At 40.6% G+C, this 25,954-nt stretch overlaps 1 protein-coding gene across 1 annotated transcript in view; it reads left to right on the top strand.

Moving 5' to 3' along the window:
* LOC122803422 overlaps positions 1–25,954 on the top strand; it is a 533,519-nt gene that overhangs the window by 218,003 nt on the left and 289,562 nt on the right. Inside the window, exon 3 of the mRNA XM_044073034.1 lies at positions 23,930–23,989. Within this exon, the coding sequence (XP_043928969.1) occupies positions 23,930–23,989 (60 nt within the window). The remainder of the gene's footprint in view (positions 1–23,929; positions 23,990–25,954) is intronic.

Below are 25,954 nucleotides of genomic sequence, written 5' to 3'. Positions count from 1 at the left end.
GTCTTATCCAGACAATTGTTAATATTGTTGTAAACATTTCATGACCTGTAAGGTCATGTGAGAAACAAAAAGAAAGAACTGATGTTGTTCTGTCACAGAAATACCAAAATGGTACAGAGGGACCTTCAGCTTTTGCTTCAATGTTACTGACTAAAGCTGAAAGAAAATGCGCACAGATAAGCAGAAAACTAATTTTTCACATCTGAGAGCTAAACAAATTCAGCCAACATCTGCATAACAGGTTTATGTTGATTTTGTATCACTGGTCATTAATATTTCTTCTAAATGCAAGGAATGAGGCATCTGCGATCATTAACAACAGATTGCACTGCCACTTCCTGTTTCTAGGAGATCACTTATATTGCATGAGTGCACCCAATCTAATCATATCCTGTTTTGTTGATTGCCATTTGCTAAACTCACACTTGCCAGTTCCCATAGTATTCAAACTGTCATTTTGCTGAGTGGTGTGGGGGACATAACATTGTATCAAAACGATCACTTTAAGTGTAGTATGCAGCTTGTTTTCTGTGGTTGCATTACTGATGAGAAGGAGGAGCAACCACTTCTAGAATCTGTAGATTGTCTCCATTTCTCAGCAGTTGTGTGACCTCAGAGTTATATATAAGGAAGTGTGGTAGGTGCAGCACCTAACATGGGAGGTGCAGACAGACTCACTCTTCCTGTAGTCCAGATGCAGATTTGCTGTATCCAGGACTGTTTGTAAGCTTCTGAGCCCCCCCAAGCCTTTCTGGGTTGGAGAGAAGCCTTCTAGCTTATTGGTGGGAGCGGTAAACACTAGGTAGCCTGTCTACCACGAGTGGTTTCTGGCCTAGAAATTGTAGTTTATTGGCCATTTGGGCAGTTTTTCCATCTCTTTCTACTTTCTGTTTTAAAAGCCCACATTTGCGCTTGTTTCCTGCCTTTCCTGTAATTAGTCTAGTCCAGATACAGATTTGCTGTATCCAGGACTGTTTGTAAGCTTCTGAGCCGCCCCAAGCCTTTCTGTGTTGGAGAGAAGCCTTCTAGCTAATCAGTGGGAGTGGTAAGCACTAGATAGCTTATCTACCACAAGAGGAGTAGTTTCTGGCCAAGAAATTGTAGTTTATTAGCCGTTTGGGCAGTTTTTTCCATTTATTTCAACTTTCTCTTTTAAAATCCCACATTTGCGCTTGTTTCCCACCTTTCCTATAACTAGTCTAGTCCAGATACAGATTTGCTGTATCCAGGACAGTTTGTAAGCTTCTGAGCCCCCCAGCCTTTCTGTGTCAGATGGAAGCCTTCTAGCTTGTCAGTGGTAAGCACTAGGTAGCCTATCTACCACAAGAGGAGTGGTTGGAACACATAGACCAGCACTGTCTTCACATAAAAACACAAACCCCACACCCACCTTAGTGGAGGTTCTCAATAAAAATCTATCCAAACAGCAGAGACCTCCAAGGCAGAAATGCACTTGTCCACCACAACACAACACTAATCCACGAGACACATAACTCTCCTAAACAGTGTGCCACTCAACCAAAGCCCCTAAGGCAAAACAGCATGCCCAATACGCTAGTCATAGGTGACTCGATAGTGAGGCACACTGATGTCCCACTCACTAGGATGAATAAGGAGAAAGTAACAGTCAGCTGCCTGCCAGGATCTGCCACATAACACATGCACTCAGGTCCCTCAACAACAGCTGCAAATATGACTCTGTCATTGTACATGTGGGTGTGAATGACCTGAGACGTACCTTCCTGGACTACATGAAAAGAGACATGGAGGAACTCTCAGATTATGTAGCCCAGGAGTGTATGACCCTAGCCCTGAGCAGCATCCTACCATCACCCAGAATGATACCACGGTACAAGCAGAAAATGCTTGATTTCAACAATTGGTTAAGTTTCTGGTGTCATTCTAAGGGGATCCATTATCTGTCTGCCTGGGATGACATGATTGACAGACCTCGATGCTTTGTCAGAGATGGCCTGCATCTGTCATCCCTGGGCTTCTGGGTACTGGCCAAGGATCTTGCCACCCCTATAGTGCCTTTTTTAGGCGGTGATCAAAAGGCCAAATTACCACTGTAACAGCTACAAACAAATACAATCTGAGGGTCATGCTGCTCAATGCTAGAAGTCTAAATTTCAAAATGCACTCACTCGAAGCACTCCTTAAAATGGAGAACATTGACATTTGTGCTGTAACAGAGACCTGGTTCAAGGCAGCAGAAAGTACCCCTGCACTACCAGGCTATAACTCATTCCACACCTTTTGGCCCCAGAACTTGGGCTGAAGCTCTAAAGGTAGTGGTGTTTCCATATTCATAAAGGATGCACACACCTCCAGACTGATAGCCCAACATAACGCATCAGAGATACTTTAGGTGCAGCTAACACTGGGTAAGCCAGCTAATCAGGTTGTAACCTGCTATAGCCCCCCCCCCCCCCACAACCATGTCCCAAGACTCACACTCCACATTCCTAAGCAACCTGGAGAATATTAGGGTCCAACATAACACGCTCATCCTGGGCAACTTCAAACTGGGAAAACTACTCATGTACCAATACACTTGTCCAGTGTTTCCTGGAATTCATTAATTCCAATGCCCTGGACCACCTCGTTTTTACCCCCACTAGATGTTGCGACATCCTTGACCTGGTCATTACTAACATGGGCGACCATTGCTCTACACCAATAGTCAACTCCTCCCTGATTAGATCCGACCACAAACTAATCACCTTGGAAATCCACATCCCTCCCACCCCCCACCTCCCACAAAGGCAACCACCATGAAAAACGTCTCCAAAGCTAACTTTGGGCTCCTAAAAACAGAGGTGGCTAATTTCACAGCACCCATGCAAATGGAGAATAGTTACATGACCCCTGAATCATACACCAATGCACTATACGAACATGTACACAAATGCATGGATCTCACCATAACCAGTAGAACCAAGATGCTCTCCTCCAAAAATAGGAAGCCAATCTGGTGGTCCCCTGCAATAAACAAACTCTACAACAGAAGAAGGAAACTGATGTGGAATAAGGTGAAGTCCCAAGACTGGAAAAACTCCCTTATCAGCCTCAACAAAAAGTTGAGATCCCTCATCAAATCCTCTAAAGCTAGCTATGAAAACAGAATTGCAGCAGATAGTAAAGACAACCACATGGTCTTCTATAGTTATGTAAAGAATCTCCATGGCAATTCCCAGATTTGCTCTTTGCTACTGCACAATGGTATCTCCTATACTGAGTCAACAAATATTGCCAATATACTGGCCGACAGATTCAGTGCCAACTTTACCCCTCTCTCCCTTCCCAAAGGACCTATCACAGTAACAGTAGATTGCCAGGTACCTAGTATTACTAATGTACAGGTTAAAACAGCACTGTCCAAGGCCAAGAATACAGCTTCTATGGGACCTGACAATATCCCTGGCTGTGTGCTACATGAACTACAGAGTGAAATGGCACCTCACCTGTGTGCCTGTTCAGTCACAGCCTTACCTCAGGCTTTGTCCCTACTGAATGGTGCACTGCTACAGTCATCCCTCTCCACAAAGGAGGAGCGACTACAGACCGTGGGAACTATCGCCCCATTAGCCTAATGAGTCTGATATACAAAGCTATGGAACGCATCATCATGGACCTAATAAACAAGAATATAGGGAATATCCAAACTCTGGATCCCACACAGTTTGGTTTTGTGAAGGGTAGATGATGCGTGCTCAACTTGGTCAACTTCTTTGACTCAGTCACCAGAGCTGTGAATGAAGGCAAGGTGGTTCACACAGCCTACCTTGATCTGGGCAAGGCCTTTGATACCCCACTCAGGAATCATAGAAAAACTCAGTAAGCTAGGCATCAAGTCCTGTATCACTAGGTGGGTTGCAAACTGGCTCACAGATAGAACCCACAGTGTGAAAGTAGCTGACTCCAAGTCAGACTGCCCACCAGTCATGAGTCGAGTCCCACAGGGTTCAGTCCTGGGTCCTCTTCTGTTTAGTATCTACTTCTCTGAAGTCCAGGCCAACAGGAAGGGAATCTGGCTGACAAAGTTTGCAGACAATTGCAAGTTGGGAGCTATTAACTCCCCAAGTGATGTTGAGATCCTAGAGAAAGGCCTCACTGAGACCAACGACTGGTGTCAGAACCATGGCCTTAAGCTCAATGCCAAAAAATGTGTCGTCATTCCCTTTGGGAAAAACCCGGTTCCCATGAATTACCACATTGATGGTAGTCCACTGAACACAGAGGGCATTATAAGAGATCTGGGAACACATGTTGACAGCAACCTCTCTTTCGACCACCACATTGCCACTGTGGTCAGAAAGTCCTTCTATGTGGCATATCTCATTACTAAGGGTTTTGCATCCAGGAAGAAAGAGGTCATTGTCTCCCTCTACTCTTCCCTCATTAGGCCATTCATTGAGTACAATGCCCCATATGGCATATACCTCACTAGACACCTGCAACAACTGGAGAGGCCACAAAAGTACCTCATAAAGAGGATTCTAGGCGTTAAACACCTGTCCTATATGGACAGACTCAAAAATCTCCAACTATTCTCTGTCTCATATCCTCTACTTAGAGGCGATCTCTGCTTGACTTACAAAGCCATGTCTGACCCAGCTCTGTTAGAAATGCTACATCTAAAGAAATCCCAATTCCACCGTGCCACATGCTCCAGAGACCTCAACCTCATTACCACAATCAACAGAACGTGCTGGAGGGACAGGTTCATAACCGAGCGACTGACCATGCTATGGAATAGACTGCCCATGCATGTCTAGCAGAACATCTCACTGGCTCTCTTCAAGACAAATCTTGATGAGTGGATGGGAAATAGAAAATTCACTGCGGGGATCACTCCAGTGGCTCTCCTTGACAGAGGCACTGGGAACTAAGGTGAGGTGGCATGATGCCAGGGTAATCCTATAGGCTAGGCTTGTAAAGGCTCCAAGGCCATTAGCCTAGTACACACCTATAAACCTATGAACCTATGTTTGATATATATTTTTTTAACTATTGTCGTTATGTGGAATTTGATGAATTACTGATTTATTGACTGATTGTGCTGAAGTGGTTTAACTGTTGAGGTATTGAGTGAGTTGGAGCTTGAAGAGTTGGGTCCTATGATATTATATGCAAAGAAACCAAGTAACATGATAGTGCTAATGGGTTGTCAGAATTACTGTATACAGAGCCAACAACCAGGGATTCAGCAAATGTATACTAGATGCTGGTTGATAAGCAGTTTCTCATGATGAATGTTATGAAAAAAAATGGTAATTAGACTATACTATCACAAATATGAACTAGTCATAGGACGATTGTCAATTTGTACTTTGAATTTATTGCTAGAAAACAGCAACTTTTCATATGTCAATAAATATTTCAGAGTAATAAAGAACTTTTAACTGAAGCACAAACAGCCGGGCATACTTCCGCGAAAGTGCTTTTTACCGAAAAAGCACTTTCACGGAAGTATGCCTGCAGCTAGAGGGAGTCGTGGGGGAATGACTGTTGCGGAGATTGTACTATATTGCGGATAAGGGAATATTCCCTTTTCCTCACTGTAATGTGATCTTGTAGTGAGAATATTAAAGTAGGGGTGTGTGGGGGGCACAGCCCCCCACATGGGGGGTTCAGGGGGGGCTTGCCCCCCTGCATAAAGTAGATTTATTGTTTTTTTTTTTTTAACGCACTTTAATGAAAGCGCTTTTTCGGTGAAAGCGTTTTTGTTATAGTGTGTTCAGTGATTGTGGATTTGGACTATTGGACTTCCATTCAATAGTCCTAGATCGATATGTGTGTGTATATATATATATATATATATATATATATATATATATATATACATGGTCTATATCAGAACATTGAAGTTTTAAAACTTTGAATGTTCTAATATCGACCTGTTTTGAGCGAATGCTAAAAATAGCGAAGCTGCAGAAACACCAAATTCTTTCCTAGGGAAAGAATTCAGTTGGCCGGTTCTGTGGCTTTGTTATTTTCAGTGCTGCGGTGGAAATTTACGGGTTGGGTGCGATTGTGGTTGTTAGGATTAGGGCGTGGGTTAGGTGAGTTAGGGTTAGGGCATGGGTTAGGTGAGTTAGGGTTAGGGCGCAGGTTAGGTGAATTAGGGTTAGGGGCGGGTTAAGTGAGTTGGGGTTAGGGCGTGGGTTAGGTGAATTAGGGTTGGGGCAGGTTAAGTGAGTTAGGGTTAGGGCGTGGCTTAGGTGAGTTAGGGTTAGGGCGCAGGTTAGGTGAATTAGAGTTAGGGGCGGGTTAAGTGAGTTGGGGTTAGGGCGTGGGTTAGGTGAGTGTGCGATAGTGATGGACCTTAGAGTTAGGGTTTGGGTTAACGTAAGTGGATAGATAATAGTATATGTATAGTTTAGTGTAGGGTTAGTTGTAGGATTATAAGTGTATGTGTGCGTATTGATGTTTTTTAGGTATGCTTGTGTTGTGTGTATGTGTTTCGGAACAGCAATTTTTTTTCCCAAGGAAAAAATTCGCTGTTCTGAATGTTCGATATTATGTGGTTTAGATATTTTAGGTTCGATAAAATTGCATTCGCTATTTTCATCTTTCGATAACGTGATATAAACGCATATATATATAAATATGTATATATATATATATATATATATATTTTATATATATATATATATATATATATATATATATATATATATTATATATATATATATACAAATATATAAAACACAAAGCAACGGTTGCATAAAGCACCAATTTTAATGTTAAAATACCACCAGAGTAAGCATTTTCATATCTCTAAGGTAACTTCATCACACTGGTGAACTAATAAAATAAAATCAATTTATATATAAAAAATGAAACAAATGTCCAATAAAAATTGTTAATGCCTTTATTTCATACAACCTTATTTTTAGCAAAATGAAATAAAAGGAGTGGCTATACGTCTTCAAAAAATAATATTGAATAAAACTATGAGCAGAGATTCACAGATTTATTGTTTCACAAGAACACACTTTAGTAATGGCAGATATTAAGATATTACCAGTTTTTACACTGTAATACATGATGATTTGCAGTTACTTGGGAGTTTTTGTTTGTTAAATTATCTGACAGAGAAGTGATTTTTTATGTGAATATTTACACATAGTTTTATAGATGTGGCTAATACGCTGAGTTTCACCAATTTGGTTTTAGAACAATGGGAAGAATTAAAAGTATATCCACACCCTTTCATTTTGTGAAAAAATGTGTGCTTTATTGATGATGTTTTCTTTATGCGGGGTGGTAGTATGGAAGACTTAACTCTTTGCAAAGGGGTTTTTTTTGGGCAAATCAACTGATTTTTTTTGTTTTAATTTTCATATGAATACAGTTTCTATCATTTTTGGATTAATTAGTGTTTAAAGATGTGGAAAAATCAAATTTTGGTACAAAATTTTTTTGGAAAGAGGACACTAGCAATTCATTTTCAGATTTTTGTACTTGCACCAATTTTACATTAAGAAAAATGTGGAGAAGGGTCATCTTGCCCACATTAGCAGGTTAACTACTGTTGAGGAGGATGCATTTAAAGAAGTTAAAACATTTAAAAACATGTTTTAAGTTAGAGGTTATCCTTTAGCATTTATTCAGGAATGTATCGATGAAGTTATGGAAGGTAAGGAACTATATGGTCTACAGTTGTATGTAAGCTCTGGAGGTGGACTCCAACAATTTTGGAGAAATTAATAATTGAGACACTGACTATAACAAACTAAATTTTGAATTGACTTATAGTCTACATAGTTGGATGATTAGGGATTGTGGGTGATGCACCTCATTTTGTTAATAAGAAAAAAAATTATTTTAAAGATGTTGCAGAGGAAAAACATTTTACAAGAGAGTTAAAGAAAAAGATGAGTGCTACTTTTGCCTGCAATACATGCAAGAGGAGCACATATATGGATAATGCACCTTCATTTTTTACCAAAACACATACAGATCTTATGAGACTCTTGTTGTTTTAACTGTGTCAGTTAAATTAATGTACATTGCTTCATGCATCTGTTGACACACACAGCTATATATATATATATATATATATATATATATATATATATATATATATATATATATATATATATATATATAAAAAAAACTATAGCTATTTATATAGATATAGATAGCTGTAGATATATATATATATATATATATATATATATATATATATATATATATATACAGGTATATATGGACATATATGTATTTTTTTCATTGATATATATATATATATATATATATATATATATATATATATATATATATATGGGTCTACTTGAAATAACCGAACCGACACTTCACTGACATGCAGAAGACCGAGACGAAAGGACTGAAAAGCAAGTTGATCGAAAAGGTGATTTGCCGACAGCCGAATGACCGACAAGGGCAATGTGTGAGCGCAACTCGGTAAGTGTGCGATAGTGACGGATTTAGGAGCGGTCAGGTAAGTGTGCGATATTGAGGGATTTTGGGTTAGGGTGTGGGAAAGGTGAGTGTGTGGTAGTGTCGGAGTTAGGGATTTTGGGTTAGGGTGTGGGAAAGGTGAGTGTGCGGTAGTGTCGGAGTTAGGGTTCGGGTAAGGTAAGTGTGTGATAGTGACGGACTGTAGTTTAGGGACGGGTTAAGTGAGTTAGGTTTAGAGTGCGGGTAGGGTGAGTGTGCGATAGTGACGGGCTTTATGTTTTAGGGTGGGTTAAGTGAGTTAGGGTTAGGGTGCAGGTAGGTTAAGTGTGCGATAGTGACAGTCTTTAGGTTTAGGGGTGGGTTAAGTGAGTTAGGGTTAGGGTGCGGTAGGGTAAGTGTGCGTAGTGTCGGACCTTAGGGTTAGGGTTTGGGTTAAGGTTAGTGGATATGTCATTGTGTGTAATGTGTAGTTTACGTTGTGTCGGTGTAATGGTGTTCGGTTTTGTGAGTTGTCGGTGTTGTGTGTTTTCGGTTATTTGGGGTCGGTGTTTTGTGTGTCGGTGAAGTGTCGGTTCGGTTATTTAAAGTAGACCCATATATATATATATATATATATATATATATATATATATATATATATATGTGTGTGTGACAGTGTGCATGTACTCTCTCTCTCTCTCTCTATATATATATATATATATATATATATATATATATAGATCTAGGACTATTGAACGAAAGTTCGATAGTCCGAATCCACAATCACCGAACATACTTTAACGAAAGTGCTTTCACTGAAAAAGGGCTGTGCCCCCCACACCCCCTACTTTAATATTCTCAGTCCGAGATCTCACTACAGTGAGGAAAAGGGAATATTCTCTTATCTGCACCATAGTATGATCTCCGCAACAGTCATTCCCCTACAACTCCCTCTAGCTGCAGGCATACTTCTGCGAAAGTGCTTTTTCAGTAAAAAGCACTTTTGCAGAAGTATGCCCAGCTGTTTGTACTTCGGTTAAAAGTTCCTTCAGGGATCAGTACCGATCCCATATATATATATATATATATATATATATATATATATACATATACATATATATATATATATATATATATATATATTATATATTTTATATATATATCTATATATATATATATATATATATATATATATATATATAAAGAGTGTAGATTGTCAACAATAAATATAGTACTGTATGAGGTTTGTTAAAAGTAGGTTTCAGTGATTTCATTTTGTGATACTGAGGTATTGTCACTTGTTGAAATTTCCTTCAGCAAGTTTCAGCAAGTCAGGATGCATCCTTAAGAGATGCAGTGCAGATACTTCAACCTGAAAGCAATCAAACTGCTATGAGATTTCCAGCAATAATGCATTATCTTTCTGAGTTAGATATTGCCATTAAGAGAATTATTGGAATATGCTATAGGATGTTGCTAAATTATAGAACAAGGAAATAATTTTGAAATGCTTCAACAGTAATTGAGTTGTTCATATGGAAGTATTTTGATGTGAATAAGCCAATCATACAATTGGAAGTTGGTAGTCCAGATAGTACTGGTGTACTCATTCTGCAGGGGGTTAAACCATTTGCTTATATAAGACAAAAGCCTTTGTGTTATTCCAGAGCAAACATGTTCAGACAGAAAAATTGCTGATTCCCTTAGGGTATTGATGTAAACTTTTCCATGGATATATTTGGATGAAATCTGTGTTAAGGAAAACAAACCTTAAGCTTTTGCGAAGTATATTTAAGAAGCCCATATACAAGACAACACCACAACTGGCAAAAATGTTACTGGCCTGGCTGAAATATGACAGATTATGAAGTATAAGCCAGGCAAGAAAATGCATATCTGCTGGGTCATTCATATCTAGTAGAGTAACAAGCAAATGTGTTTGTCCCAGCCCCTTTTAATAATACACATTGACAGCAATAGACATTTAAAACCTTTATTAAATTCAACAAAACCAATACCGTTATCCAAGAACAGTAACCAATAAGTGTAATTTGACATTCCTTTGGAATTCACCAGGGCAGTGTACCCACTCAATCTGTCCGAATAAACAGCGTCCATACCCACTCACTTATTCTTATCAAGCAGCATCCTACAGCTCACTTAATCCCAAACTCAATATCAACAGCACCATCACCAAGAAAGGGAACAGAAGTAGACAATCCTGTCCCTCTTCTCTACACTTCTCATCCCTATCATTTGATAATCTAACCAATTAATTAACAAAGAAAGAAAAGGAGGGAGGGAAGGTTGCAAACTCACAGCAAATGTGACACTACCTCCTTCACTTCACAATTATCAAACCTAGACCCCAGTCCAAACCTACATCACTTCCTCTGCTCCCCATATTTAACCATTTACTATGCAAAGCCTAACTAACCTAACTCTAAACATATCCTTAACCCCTATACCCTTCCGTACACCCCCAACACACTTACTCTACCCCCCCCCCTTAAAATAGTCCTGGACAAATTAGCTTGTCTCAAACCTCATTTGCCCCAGCCCATTTTAAAAATACACACTGACACCAATAGACATTTGACAAGCTTTATTAAATTCAAGAAAACCAATAACTTTATTCAAGAACAGTAACCAATAAGTGTAATTTGACATTTCTTTAGAATTCATCAGGGCAGCGTACCCACTCATTTGAATAAGCAGCATCCATACCCACTTGCTTATTCTTATCAAGCAGCGTCCTGCAGCTCACTTGATCCCAAACTCAATATCAACAACACCATCACCTCAAGAGGGAACAGAAGAGGACAATCCAGTCCCTCTTCTCCACCAACCAGCCTGACCTCAGGCTGTTCCCCCTCTTTTGCCCAAGCATTAAACCATTCCCTCTAAAAATAATCTCAAATGGACATTAAATAAATCTAGGCCAATGTCGCTGAAATGTACACCATCAGATCTGAACCAAACTAAATCCTTGTTGTCAAAATCATGGTGTTCAATCATGTACATGCCCAACACTCCTTATTGTAATGCCACTCTATGCTTAACCATCCTCTGAGTCTGCTCCAAAGCATGAAAACTATCAGTATTCCTCCAAATCAAACACGACACTATCTCTGACCATACTATACACATGCCAGGGCATAATGTTTGCAACATACACAAATCCTTCTTTATCTTATCCACCAGTTGCTTCACAGGAATTATTCCTAAATCATTACCACCTAAATTATCTGCAATTATACAGAGCTGAGTATATATTTTTTTGGTTATAGAGTTTAATTGTTGCTTAGATCTTTGTTAAAACTGTTGTCTCACTGTTCTGAGAGACTAATTGGCAAATATACAGAGCTGAGAATATTTTCTTAGTTTTATAGTTTGTACTGTTAGTTTTTCCTTAGATCTCTGTTGAAACTGTTTTGTCCCACCCTATTTTTGGTTTGTAGTTTAAATTTGGTGGCTTTTGCAGTTACCCACCCCACTGTAGATTTGATCTGGGACACTACCCCGTTCCATCTCTTTACCATATTCTACCTAATAAACTCTTTCTGCACTTGCTTTTAGTCCATTTTAATTTAATTGCATTTTTAAACTGTGTTTGGTCTAATATTGCTGCATACTCAAGTGTGCTAGCTTGCACTGCATGTGAATTGTTTTTTACTACTGTTTTTGCTACTTTTCTGTATAAAAAAAAACAAAAAAACAAAAAAAACTGTAAGCCTGTTTCCTACCTTTCCTGTAACTAGTGTTCCAGATACGGATTTGCTGTATCCAGGACTGTATGTAAGCTTCTGAGTCCCCCAAGCCTTTCTGTGTTGGAGGGAAGCCTTCTAGCTTATCAGTGGGAGTGGTAAGCACTAGGTAACCTGTCTACCACATAAGTAGTGCTTCTGGCCCAGAATTTATAGTTTTTGGTCGTTTGTGCAATCTCTTCCATCTCTCTCAACTTTCTGATTTGAAAGCCTGTATATGCACTTGTTTCTGTCCTGTAACTCATCTAGTGCAGATACAGATTCTTAGTTTTAGCACCTAAATTTGTTTGTTCATGCTCAGCACTTGTTCAGAACTTGTAAGCACTAAATAAGCTGCTAATTACTATAGCACTCTATCTTCCTCATTACCTAGAGGAAAACAGTTTTTGTACTTACTTTTCTCACTTGCTTAGAGAAAAACAGCTCTTGTACTCAGTTTCCTCACTTATCTAGAGGAAAAACCCTGCAACTCTCTTTTTGCGTGGTCTTGCGCACAGAGCAGCGTCGGGCAGCGCCGGTTAGCTGGGGTATACTATTCCTGGTCCCACAAAGTCTGCGCTGTAAATTTTCCCTTAGAACTAGGCAAGCCTCAACTCAAGTGCTTCAGATCAGCTGCTCTTAATGCAGCACTTGCAAAACAGAAATCAGCACTTGTCCTAATCTCCTAGACAGCACTATTATTCTCCAAATTTCCTAGACAGCACTATTATAATATAGCATAAAATCCTCGATCATCCGCAGGACTTAAGTTCAATTTATTCTTCAAAGCATGTCCAGAGGTCAGCTTCAGGTGTACTCTCCATTTCATCTGGTGGAATCGGGCATCCTGAGGCAATGTCACAACTGCCTCATGTATACAGACAACCCTCTCCTCTTACGTCTAGACACAAACACTTGTGAGAGATGCAAATACACAGCCAGACTGGAGGTTAAGCGCTCTCAACCCATGACTGTAACAGACAGTCAAGAGGATAAAGGACACACTTGCATCACACCACCTGTCACACATGAATCTACAAAACAAGCACCGGCAAAACATACGCATAAATACACAAAAACATATTCGGAGGCACTAGGTACCAATCTGAAAAAGAAACAGTGCCCTCCAAAGCAGACAAGCAAGCAACCTACACCCCCAAACACAAGCCAGAAAACACATAATTCACCTCAGCAGTGTGCCTCACAACAGCCCTTAAGGCAAAACACCATACCTAACAAGCTAGTAATAGGATACTCAGTAGTAAGGCACATGGATGTTCCACTCACCAGGGTGAACAAGGAGAAGGTTACTGTCAGCTGCTCGGATCTGCCACATAACACAGGCACTTAGGTCACTCCAGAACAAGTACAAGTATGACGCTGTCATTGTACATGTTGGTGTGAATGATCTAAGACGTACCTCCCTGGACTACATGAAAAGAGACATTGAGGAGCTCTCTGATCATGTAGCCCAAGCTGGTATGACCCTGACCTTGAGTAGCATACTACCGTCACCTAGAATGATACCACAATACAAAGACAAAATGATTAATTTCAACAATTGGCTAAGCTTCTGGTGTCATTCTATGGGGATCCAGTGTCTGTCTGCCTGGGATGACATAATAGACAAGCCTCGCTGTTTTGCCAGAGATGGGTTGCACCTGTCACCCCTAGGTTTTCGAATACTGGCCAAGGCTCTTGCCGTCCCCATAGTGCCTTTTTTAGGCAAGGCTCAAAGGACAAACCAACCACCGTAACCAGCACAGGTAACCAAAAAGTAAGGGTAATGCTACTCAATGCCAGAAGTCTCAACCTCAAAATGCACACACTCGAGGCGCTCCTCAGCATGGAGAAAATCGATGTTTGTGCAGTGATGGAAACCTGGTTCAAGCTCAAGAGAGCACCCCAGCACTGCCAGGTTACAATTCATATCATACCTTCCTGCCTCAGTTACTGGATCGCAGTACAAAGGGTGGAGGTGTATCCATATTCATCAAGGATACCCATATCTCCAGGTTAGTAGCACAGCATGATGCCCCAGAGATCATCCATGCGCAACTATCAGCAGGCAAAACTACATTTCAAGTCGTAGCCGGTTATAGATTGTCCACCATGTCCCAAGATGCTCACTCTGCATTCCTTGAGACATTGGAAAATATAAAGGTCCTACCCAACACCATAATCTTGGGTGATTTCAACTACCCTGGTATAGACTGGGTGAACTACCAATGTTCCAACTCCTATGCTCAGTGATTCATAGAATTTATAAATTCAAATGCCCTTGAACAACTAGTATGTTCCCCTACTAGAGGGGACAACATATTGGATTTAATCATCACAAATATGGGCGCCCATTGTACCACACCTGTTATCACTCCCTCCTTGGTCAGATCTGACCACAAACTGATAACCCTGGACATCCTCACTCCTCCACCTCCCCCAATCAAAGAAACCACAGTCAAATACCTTTCCAAAGCAAATTTCAAACTACTTGCATCCGAAGTGGAAAGCTTCACTATTCCCTTGCTGAAGGATAATGATATCCAAGATGCAGAATCCTACACCAAGGCACTCTATATGCATCTTCAGGACTGCATGGACCGTGCTATCCCAAATAAAACCAAGACTCCTTCCTCAAGCAAGAAGAAATCAGTCTGGTGTACCCTGGCCATAAGCAAACTTTACAATAAGAGGAGGAGACTTATACAAAAAAAGGCCAAATCTCAAGTAGAAAAATCATCCCTGATCAGCATTAGTAAGAAATTGAGGGCCCTCATCAAGTCAACTAAAGCTAATTTTGAAAAGAAAGTTGCCAAGGATGTCAAGGATAACCATAAGGCCTTCTATGGCTACTTCAAAAACCTAAATGGCAATGCTCAGGTCTGTTCTGAGCTAGTACAAAATGGAACAAAATACACTGACCCTTCTGACATTGCCAACATCTTGGCTGACAGGTTCAGTGCAAATCCCCCCCCCCCCTCACCACCTACAGGGCCTATTACCATTCCAGGGGATTGTGTAAGAACAATTATTACTGATACATTGGATAACAAGGCTCTATCTAAAGCTAAAAACACTGCCTCCATGGGATCAGATGGTGTCCCAGGCTGTGTCATACGCGAGCTCCAAAAGGAATTAACCCCGCATCTTAATACCCTGTTCAGTCTCAGCCTCTCCGCAGGATATGTGCCCATAGAATGGCGCACGGCAATGGTGGTCCCGCTACACAAGGGTGGAGCCACAACTGATCCTGGGAAATACTGATCAATAAGCCTGACCAGTCTGATCTCTAAGGCTATGGAGTGAATCATTATGGAACTCATAAATGGAGAGATTGGGAACCTCCAGTCGCTGGACCCCACACAGTTCGGCTTCATCAAGGGCAGATCATGCCTCCTGAACCTGGTGGATTTCTTTGAGACAGTTACTCAGGCTATAGATAAGGGAAAGGAGGTACACACTGCTTACCTTGACCTTGCTAAAGCATTTGACACCAGTCCCCATTCAGGTATTATTGATAAGCTCACCAGCCTGGGTGTAAACCCTTACGTCACAAGATGGATCGCAAACTGGCTCTCAGACAGATCCCATAAAGTAAGAGTAGTGGGATCTATGTTCGAATCCAGACCAGTAATGAGTGGTGTGCCTCAGGGCTCTGTCCTGGGCCCCTCCTGTTTTGGCATATACTTCTCAGAAGTACAGGCAAGCACGGAAGGGCTGTGGCTGACTAAGTTTGTGGATGACTGCAAACTGGGTGCTATAATAGAGTCTCCGGCCGACATGGAGATCCTCCAGAAGGGCCTAAATGAGACTGATGCATGGTGTCAAAGCCATGGTCTCAAGCTAAATGCAAAAAAATGCGTAGTAATCCCCTTTGGAAAAAACAGAGTACCCGCAAACTACAACACAGGAGGCAATCCCCTGAAATCTGAAGAAGAAATAAGGGATCTAGGGACCCAAGTAGATAGTCAGCTTTCCTTTGATAACCATGTTGCCAAAGTGGTTAGAAAATCCTTCTATGTGACCCATCTGATCATGAAAGGGTTCGCATCAAGATCTAAGGATGTAATGGTGCCCCTCTACTCTTCCCTCACCAGACCCATTATTGAGTACAATGCACCAATTGGAATGTACCTGGCTAGACATCTCCAGCAGCTGGAGAGACCACAGAGGTACCTAACCAAGAGGATTACTGGCCTCAAACAGTTGCCCTATGCAGCACAATTGAAAAAGCTAAGACTGTTCTCTGTTGCATACCGCTTTCTCAGAGGCGATCTCTGTCTAACGTACAGAGCCATGTCCAACCCAGAATGGTTGAACATGCAAAACCAAATCTACTCGAGCTACATGCTCTGGGGATATAAACCCCAACACAACAATGAATAGAACATGCTGGAGGGATAGATTCCCTTCGCAGAGACTTCCCTTACTATGGAACAGGGTCCCGATCTACATAAGACAGAGCCACTCACTATCACTCTTCAAGATGAGTGGATGGGTATCAGAAAGTTCACACCGGGGATCACACCGACAGCACTACCAGATAGGGGCCAAGGGTACTAGCTGCTAGTACAAGGGTCTAGGTAACTACTAAAGGGGCGGTGAATACCGCACAACATGGCTGGGCTAATATATGCCTTTGGGCAGATAGCCCAGTACCAACCTATGAACCTATAAATGTATCACCAGTATTTGCAGAGAGCCTAATCACCACTTTAACATTCCAACTTCATGCATCAATTGAGACCACCTAAGACCTCTAATCCCATGCCAAGTAACTGACCACCCTAAACAAGATAATCCCAAATTCTTTCTATCTGTCCTAACATCAGCCCTTTTCTTAGCCCAGTAGATATAGGAATGCCCAAGATGAAAATCTAGTTTCCTGAAAGACAAACAAAAAAAAAACTACTAGTATTAAAACCATTAGACCATTATCTGATATAAGCTAAAAAGGCATTAGAAGACCACATCTCCACCCTTCTAATAACTTCAATGGATCTGCCTTCCCTGGCCAAATCTAAAGCCCTCCCGATATGAAAAAAATGGGCTGCAAACCTCTCAGCTGGAAAATACATACAAGTAACAGCCCTCCTTATAGCCTGTAGAAACTGACTACTCATTACGCTGTCTCGACCCCCAAATGAAAACCCAAATCATGAGGACCCCCATCCTGCATCTGCATGAGCTGTACAACCCAGCCTACCTGACAAAGCCCTGCATTACTGTCTTTCTTCAAAACTATCGATGTGCCTTTCCAAAACTGATCTGTTTTACACCTTTGTAACCCAATGTGAACTGCCCCTAAACATATCATTACATCACCCTAAACTAATGACCCAGCAACTCTGACACCCCAAACACACTAAAATGCATCCACACACCCAAAGTAACCCATGTGACATAATCAACTGAATCCCTATCCATTAATACCAAGCCTTTCACCAAGATTTTCAACTTCTGTCTCATCAATGGCCAATGCATATCTACATTTGCTCCAGCCACTCTTCCCCATCCTCTCAACATCCACCCCAATAGCCAAGACTTAGTGAAGTCATGCAACCCAGCCACCTGTGCAAATATACTAATTGCTATGAAGTCAATCTTAACTGTCAGCAAAGCCTTACCTTACCCTCAAACTCGGACCAAATAACAAAGCAGTAGCTCCTCTGACCAAACCCCTTCTTCATCTGGTAACTGCAATACAAATTTATTGAACTCATAAAGTGCCCAACCATATGCTTTCCTGGTGGACACCACTCATGATTGCTGCACCGACCTTCTGGCTACATCAACCCAAGATGCCATACCTCCTCCGGCAGAATCGCCGGCACCTCCTCTGCTCCCAGAGCCAACTGTCGAAATCTGGAAAACTGAAATCGAGACAAACTGTGCTCTATCGAATTTCGCACTCCTACTACATGCATTCCTGTAAATGAAAAGTTAATAATCAAACTCTGCAAAACTAGCTTATGCAAAACTAACAGCAGCATTTCAGATATGATAGTCTTCATCTGCAAAACCCCCACCACTGCCATGTTATCTGAATAGAAAATTACCCTCTTTCCTTTCAGTTTCTCCAAACTACCAAAGCTACCTAAATTAGCATTAACTCCAAAAACACAATATCCCTCTTCTACTCCTCCTTCCAGTCCAGCGGCCATCATGCCGCAAACCATTTACCTTCAAAAAATACCCCCATTCCAATAACTCCCACCGAATCCATAAACAGCTGCAATTCTGCTTGACCAACCCAATCCAACTGCCAAAAAGAAACCCCATTGAACTGCTCCAAAATAGATAACCAAAGATGCAGGTCAGCCCGTACCAACTTGCTAATCCTAACCCAGTGGTGTTTACTCTTCCCTCCTTTCAATGAAAAGGCTACTGACCTGCAAAAATATGCCACGGATGAACTACCTGACATGCAAAATTCAAAAGCCTCAGGAGCTCCATGACCGTTCGAATGCGTACTTTTGCCTTACAAATCACTGCCCCAATCTTCTCCTTCAATCTATCTATCTTATCCATAGGTAAACAAAATAACCCAATTCCTGCATCCACTAACAAACCAAAAAATGCAAAGCTTTAGCTGCACCTTCCAACTTGTGCTGGTTCAATCCAACCCCTAACTCATCAGACATACCCAGGAATTCCTGTAATCTCACAACGCTCCCTCAAACCCCTCACCCACTAACTAAAAATCATCTAAATAATGACCGCCATCTGTGTACCTACTTGCTACTCCCACACCTAGTGAAGAGCCATAACAAATTTCTCAAAAGTAGCATAGGCTACGGAAAAACCCATTGGCATAGCCTTACTGAAATAAAATTTCCTTCCTACTACCATGCCCAGTAAAGGCCACTCTTCCTCTCTTACTGGTAACAGATGAAAAGCAGATTAAGTATCCACCTTCACTAACCATAGATCCTTAAATCCCCAGATAACCTTCACAGCATCATCCAAACATGCATAACTGACTCTAGCATCCTCCACTGAAACAAAGTCATTCACCGAACTCCCCGTCAGATACGATAAATGATGGCTCAACCTAAATTCCCCAACCACTTTCCTCAGAATCAAACACAATGGAGAAACCTTAAAACTCTGAAAAGTAGGGCTCTCAAAAGGCCCCAGCACCCTACCCTTTTTACTTCTTCTCAATTAAGTGCAGCAAAATGTCCTTCTTACCCTTTACAGATCCTAGATTCCTACAAACCACTCTGTCCCCCCTGCCGTTGATTTAATGGAAAACCTTCGAGAAAAACATTCAATTACTTCTTCTTTAAGCAAAGCATCAGGAAATTCCTGGAACACCCTCCGCAAGACCTCCACCTTAATGAGGGAATGGACCACCTGCACTTCCTCTAACCACCCCGAATGACACCCCACCCCATAACCCTCGAAAACTTTCCCTACCTCTAATATTCTGAAATCCTTTTGAAGAAAAGGACCCCCCTTCAGTAGAAAATGAGCCTGATTTCACCAGGTTAACCTCTTGCCATCCACATTGCACTGCTGGATGATTCTCCCCACATTTAGAACAACCGGGTGAAAACTTACATACAACTCAAGAACAACTTCTAGCAATAAAAGCCCAACAAATTCCTCCACCTTCTCCACCTACATTTCTCCCCTCTAAGCATCCCCCAGAACTATCCATCATAGTAGCCAACCAAATATCTGGATGATGAACCTCCTAGCAAAGAGAGTGATCCACTGCTTTCCACTGCTGGAACCTCTGGTCATACCATAGCCAGGCGTTCCCAGGCCTAAGACTCTGACCCCCCCTATTGTAAGAAAATAGCCCAATAAAGGTAATGCCAATGAGGTGTCCTTTTCCAATAAAACTGCCATATAATAAACAAATCCTACTACCCAGTTATCCTATGTTCTAGTGTGCATCCTTCCTACCCTTCTTCTGCCTAATGCCACTAAGGAAACCAACAAATCTTTACTGTTTGCCATCTCAGATTCCACCGGCCACTGTACCCCATCTGCATCTATTAGCTTAAAAACATCTATATAGTCCCCTTTCCAAATCTTCTCTTTAATTGTAGCTGGAATGTGAGGAGTCAGAAAAAATGCCCCCGCTCCTTGACCCAATGACTGTGTAGCCAGCCAATCTCCAAGCCATATGCAGAAATCAGAGCCAACTTTTGATGGTGAACCCAAAGTGCCTACTGACTCAACACTGTCCTCCCCAACCAGTTCATCCCCACTTATCACACCTGAGCCGTTCCCATACCCCCCTCCCATATCCTCTAACCCAGGACATAATCTACCCTTAAATGCCTTACCACCATCCCTGACACCACTCAAACCTGTCCATCCTAACTGGATACCCAATACCATATCATTACCTGATGTTCTTCCCGGAGTCACTCCTGCCACTGACAACTCAATTGCGACTTTCTTTGTCGATACTTGTTGCCTCTTCCCAAGAGCTGCCAATCTGGTCCTCACTGCTGGATGCCATCTCTTTTGGCTGGCTTGCCCTTTCTGGGCTACTGTCCTGTAATCAGCATTGGACACCTCTTGGAACAATTCTTCAGCTTGTGCCACAGTGGCCTTCCACCGTTGCTGTGGACTCTGCAAGCTTGCCATTTGCAACAAAGAAAAAAAATCATTAAAATAATGAAGAAAGAATTAACATAACTCACTTGAGAATACAAGGTAGAAAGCAGTGACAGACCCAACCCAAGCAGTGACTTAAGTGTACCATTAAATGGGCATTCCGTGAAATCTGGACAGCTGAGTGGTGTGTTACAAATGTAAGTCTGAATAAATTCCTGAAAGTATGCATATTGCTTCCCAACTGATTCTCCTATTACCGACCATCCTTGCTTTACCCTGCATTAAACTATAATACAGTTGTACTAATGTAAACGTTACGTCCCTCGTGTATGTAGCTTAAAAGATGTACCAAAAGACCTTCTATTCACAATATCATCAATTCCTCTAATGTAGATGAAGAAAAGGTTATCAGTTTAATAGCTTCAAAGGGAGAATACATAGACTGCCAGCTGTAGATTTTAAAGCAATTAAATTAATTTGTGATAGCTAATATAGGCAGCTTCTGAGTGTTAAAACACATTACTCTATAAGTAAATGGCAAAAGCTTGTGAAGTGTCATACAAGCAGGCTCACAGCAGTTAACAGCCAAAAGACTTAAGCTGCACTGTGCATGCACTGCTTAAATCCCAGTGAACGAGTCCCCAGCCTCACAAGGAGCCTATCACAACACCAAAGCTCCATCCCCCACCACCCTGAACAGCCCAAAAAGCCCATATTCCCCCTTAAACTACCCTCAACAATCCAACTAAACTACCAGCACTGTAATTTACAGAGCAACTGCACACACCACTTCCCAGCACACTGGAGTGCAACTTTCAGCCTATGCTGACCAAGTACATGCTTAACAAAGCTTGCCTCTGTAATTTCCCTTCTGTTACATTACCTCAGCAAAACTGCTCATCTGTTACTCAGAACTCTACTTAGTCCTGTAGAGAAAACAAGCTCGATGTTGGGATCCAACCCTTCACCCCACTGCAATCACTAACCTATGTAAATAAACGCATTTAACACAACAAGTCAGGCTGGAACTGGAGGCGCAATGCTCCGAGGCACCGCAGTGGCTCATAGGTGACTATTCATAAAGCAGATACAAGCATATAGACAACAACAGAGGGAAGCATCTCTCCCGCGTTATATGCACGTGCATGAACAACTCCAATCGCACCTTACTGCAATAACTAGGATTAACCAGGTAAGAGCATCCGTAAATACTAATAACTAATCTACTTTGTTTTGCTTTCTACCTTCATTCAATGACCTCCAGTCCTAATGCGACACTGTCCCTTCAGCAGCACTAGCCTACCGTTGATCCCTACCACTGCTGGCAACTTGCTTCTCTTAGCATGAACCCCCAACCTAGGCCGCCGTAATACCCTTACCTAAACCCCAACTTATAACCACAAAACAACACCAAAAGCACCAACAACAACCAAAGCCACCACCGATTAACAACAGTATGCCCGCCAAAACCAATAAATAATTCTGAGCAGAAGTAGTCCAAGGCCTACCTGTACCCCTGTACCTACAGGTCGTTATGGACGTGCAGACTCACTCCAAACGTGACACTACTTCTTTCACTTCACAATTATCAAACCTAGACCGCACCCCAAACCTACTTCACTTCCTCTACTCCCAATAATTAACCAATTACCACCCAAAGCCTAACTAACCTAACTCTAAACCTATCCTTAACCCCTATACCCTTCTTTACACCCCCCAACACACTTACTCTACCTCCCTTAAAATGGTCCTGGACAAATTAGTTTATTTTAAACCTCATTTGAGAAAGAACTTGAAGTGAATTTGGAATTTCATAGTTGCTAATAAAGATTAAGGAATGATTAACTCCAGCGGTGTAAAACAAAAGAAAACAAAAGTGCACCACTAATTAAAATCTGTACAACACCAGTATGAAGTATAAACAAATTTCAATGGATACCACAACATATGAAGATTTTAGTGGGATTGTTCTAAGCCTTCATCAGCAGTAGAAAAGCAAAATAATAATAACAACAACAACAATAATAATAATAATAATAATAATAATAATAATAATAATAATGATAATATTTTAATGCAATATACTTAAAGAGACAAGGATTAACACTGATAGAATATCAAAATGAAATAATCCACTTGAAAAGATTTTAACGTTGTCTAAAGCCATAACCAATATATATATTTTTTATATATATATATATATATATATATATATATATATATATATATATATATATATATATATATAATATATTTATTTGGCTTTGTTCCAAGTCGGACTTTCACGGTTAACAAATGTTAAATAAATAAAAAATAAAAATAAATAAAAAAAATATATAAACAATTTAATTTAATAAGCAGGAGCTCTGAGAAATAAATGTGTATTGTGTGGATGTGAGCATGTGTGTGCGTGTGTGCGCATGTGTGCGTGTGTGCGTGTGTGCGTGTGTGTGTATGTGTGTGTGTGTGTGTGCGTGCATGCATATGTAGGTGTGTGCATGTGTAGGAAAATCCAACATAAACAATACATGATTGTTATGTGGTTATAATTAGTATCAATGCCAGTGCAGTATATAACGAAACAGCAGTCTGTTGAGTAGATAGATGTTCTTTGGCTTTGTTCTTTATGTACTGAACTGATACGTGAAACACAGCAGTTTTGTGGGAATAGGGTAGACGTCATTCAGAGGCTGTTTAGTTATTATCAAAAGAAAAAGAATAAATGAATTTTAAAACACCTGAAAACTGTAGCCTGCTAATGTTTTCTTATAGCTTGCTGTTTTCTGCTTTGCCTTCTGTTTGTGCCATGTCATTAGACTTTGTTGCTTTTAGCACCCTTTCATATCTACTTAGCCACTGTCTGCACAATTTTCATTACTGAACACTCAGAAATGACTGATGTCTGTCTGCCATCATTTAATGGCCTTGAATATCTGCTGGAAGATCAATAAGATGTTTGCAGAGTAAAAATAAAAATATTTTAGATAACAAAAAAGCAAGGGCTTATTCTCTCTGTTTCCAGGTCCATGTTGCTGTATTTCATATTGTTTGGTGTGGAAATTTAAAGATACTTATTAGTTGCTCATATTTATGTTATATTACTTATATTATTGTAGTATATGTCATTTTTTTCTCTGAACAAGGTTACTTTTGACATTAATTTTTATTTTCTTTGTCTCTTATGCCATCAGGTTTAGAGATACTTGTTGATGTTGATTCTGTGAAGTCTGTTCCTAGTGACAACAGAACAGGTATGGTTTATTATTCTAGGCCTCTCATTAAAAGGGTTTGAATGTGAATAATTCCCTTTGCATATTTCTGTTCCTAAAAACTGAAAAACAGGCAAGATTTCTCATATTGGGAACTCTTAGTTAAAAGGACATTGAAATTGAGACATTTCCTTTGTATATTTGCTTCACTGTTCTGGATTATGTATTGTTGATGGTGCAGTGTGATGCTACTGTTTAAAGTTGTAGTACTATGACTGAAATTTTCTGTGCAAAGTTGGTAAATTGGTGAATGTCGCAGAGGACTTATCTTTCTCTTATACATATCCAACCCTATTCCAAACAAACTGTTTTAAAATTAACAAGTCCTGTGAAAGCAACTGTTACTGGCTACACATACCTTTGAAAGGCAGAGTAATAAAAAAGAGGTTGGAAAATGATAAAATATTTCCCTACCAGGATGGCTTTCATCTCCCTCAAATCTTGCTATTAGAAGAAGAAACGTATAGAACAGAAGATATGGTACAACCATTCAAATAAGGTTAATGCGTAACCGTATGCTTCTAGGCTACCCTAAACTGCCTTACAGAAAGGAAATTCTGAACTAGGGAGATCTGGTACCAGATAAATAATAAGCCAATCAGTGATGTAAAAGCTTCCTAAAAGTATGAGACCTGAGAAGGAATAAGTATTTCTCTGGTTTCTGAAGACATTTACTATATCCTTAACTGTTCCTTGACATATATTCAGAACTTGCTTGTCAGTTCTACCCAGGGGTGGCTCGGGCTATTGGGCTCCTAGCTGTACAAAGGAAATAAATAAAAAAACAAAAGAAAAAAACAAATAAAAACAAATGCGAGTCCCGGAACTCGCACATGTGCACTTGCGGCATTTCCCAAGTCTGGACTGCTACTGAACCAGTCCGGAGCATGCACATAGAATCCAGACTGCTATTAAGACAGTCCAGATTAGGAAGACAGCCTGCAACAGCAAAGATCCCAGAAGTCTATGCAGTTGTAACTGCATAGACTGGAAGGGGATCAGACTGTAATGTCTGCAGCCTGGAGCCTGCTGTTGCGGGAAGGATAGGACTTTGGCTCTCTTGGGGAGCTTTTGTTTTTGAAACTGGAGCTTGTCTGGCATTAACTAAGCTGGAAACTCTACAGGTACTGTGTGTATAAAATGCACCAGTAGGTAGAAAGAAGTCAGGAAATATACCTGGTGGCTAGACTCAAACCCTGTATCTTGGGAGTAGGTAGCAAGAGCTTGAATTCCCTACCCACCACCACTTGTGAAAATTTTTTTGTCTCATTTTTGTTCTGTTCCTCATAAAATCTGTGTTTTTTCTGGATTTTGAATTCACTAAATAATGACAGGCATTTTAATTTCAGACTTCATATTCTTAAGAAAGTACATGGTAACACAAAGCCTTTTATTCTAGCAATTTTCTGTTTATAAGATCAATATTTGAAAATTGTCCCTATTTTTGGGGCTGTTTTCCCCATTATTGGCTTTGTCCAGGTTTTTTGTGCTAACAGGTTGAGAGCTATGGTGAGAACTGAATTCACTGAATATGTTTGGGGGCTGTATTCCCACATTATTGTCTTTGTCTAGGTGTTTTGTGCTAAGAAGTTGAGAGCTATGGTGAGAAATGAATTCACTAAATTATAGCCATTTAAGCTTTAGTCTTACTATCTTTCAAGAAACAGCTGATGTGGCATAGTGGTATGTTGCTCTGACTGTAGTGCACAGGGTCCTGGGTTCAAGACTTGGCAGTGAAATGCATGGTGGTAACACAACATTTTATTCTAGCAACTTTCCAAGATTATGCAAGCAATGTTTAAAATGTGTCCCTAGTTTTTGGGCTTTTGTCCCCCCAATAAATGTAGTTTTTTTCCAGATTTCTTGTGCTTCAAGTTGAGAGATACAGTTGAGTGCTGAGTGCATTTTACAAGGAGCCGAAAGCTTGAAGAGAAGTTTATAGCTGCT

This window comes from Protopterus annectens, chromosome 5.part1, assembly GCF_019279795.1.
Source record: "Protopterus annectens isolate FY-2018-M chromosome 5.part1, PAN1.0, whole genome shotgun sequence".
NCBI lineage: Eukaryota > Metazoa > Chordata > Ceratodontiformes > Protopteridae > Protopterus > Protopterus annectens.
Note: the sequence above shows the minus strand (reverse complement) of the source record. Positions and strands in the feature narration are given on the sequence as shown.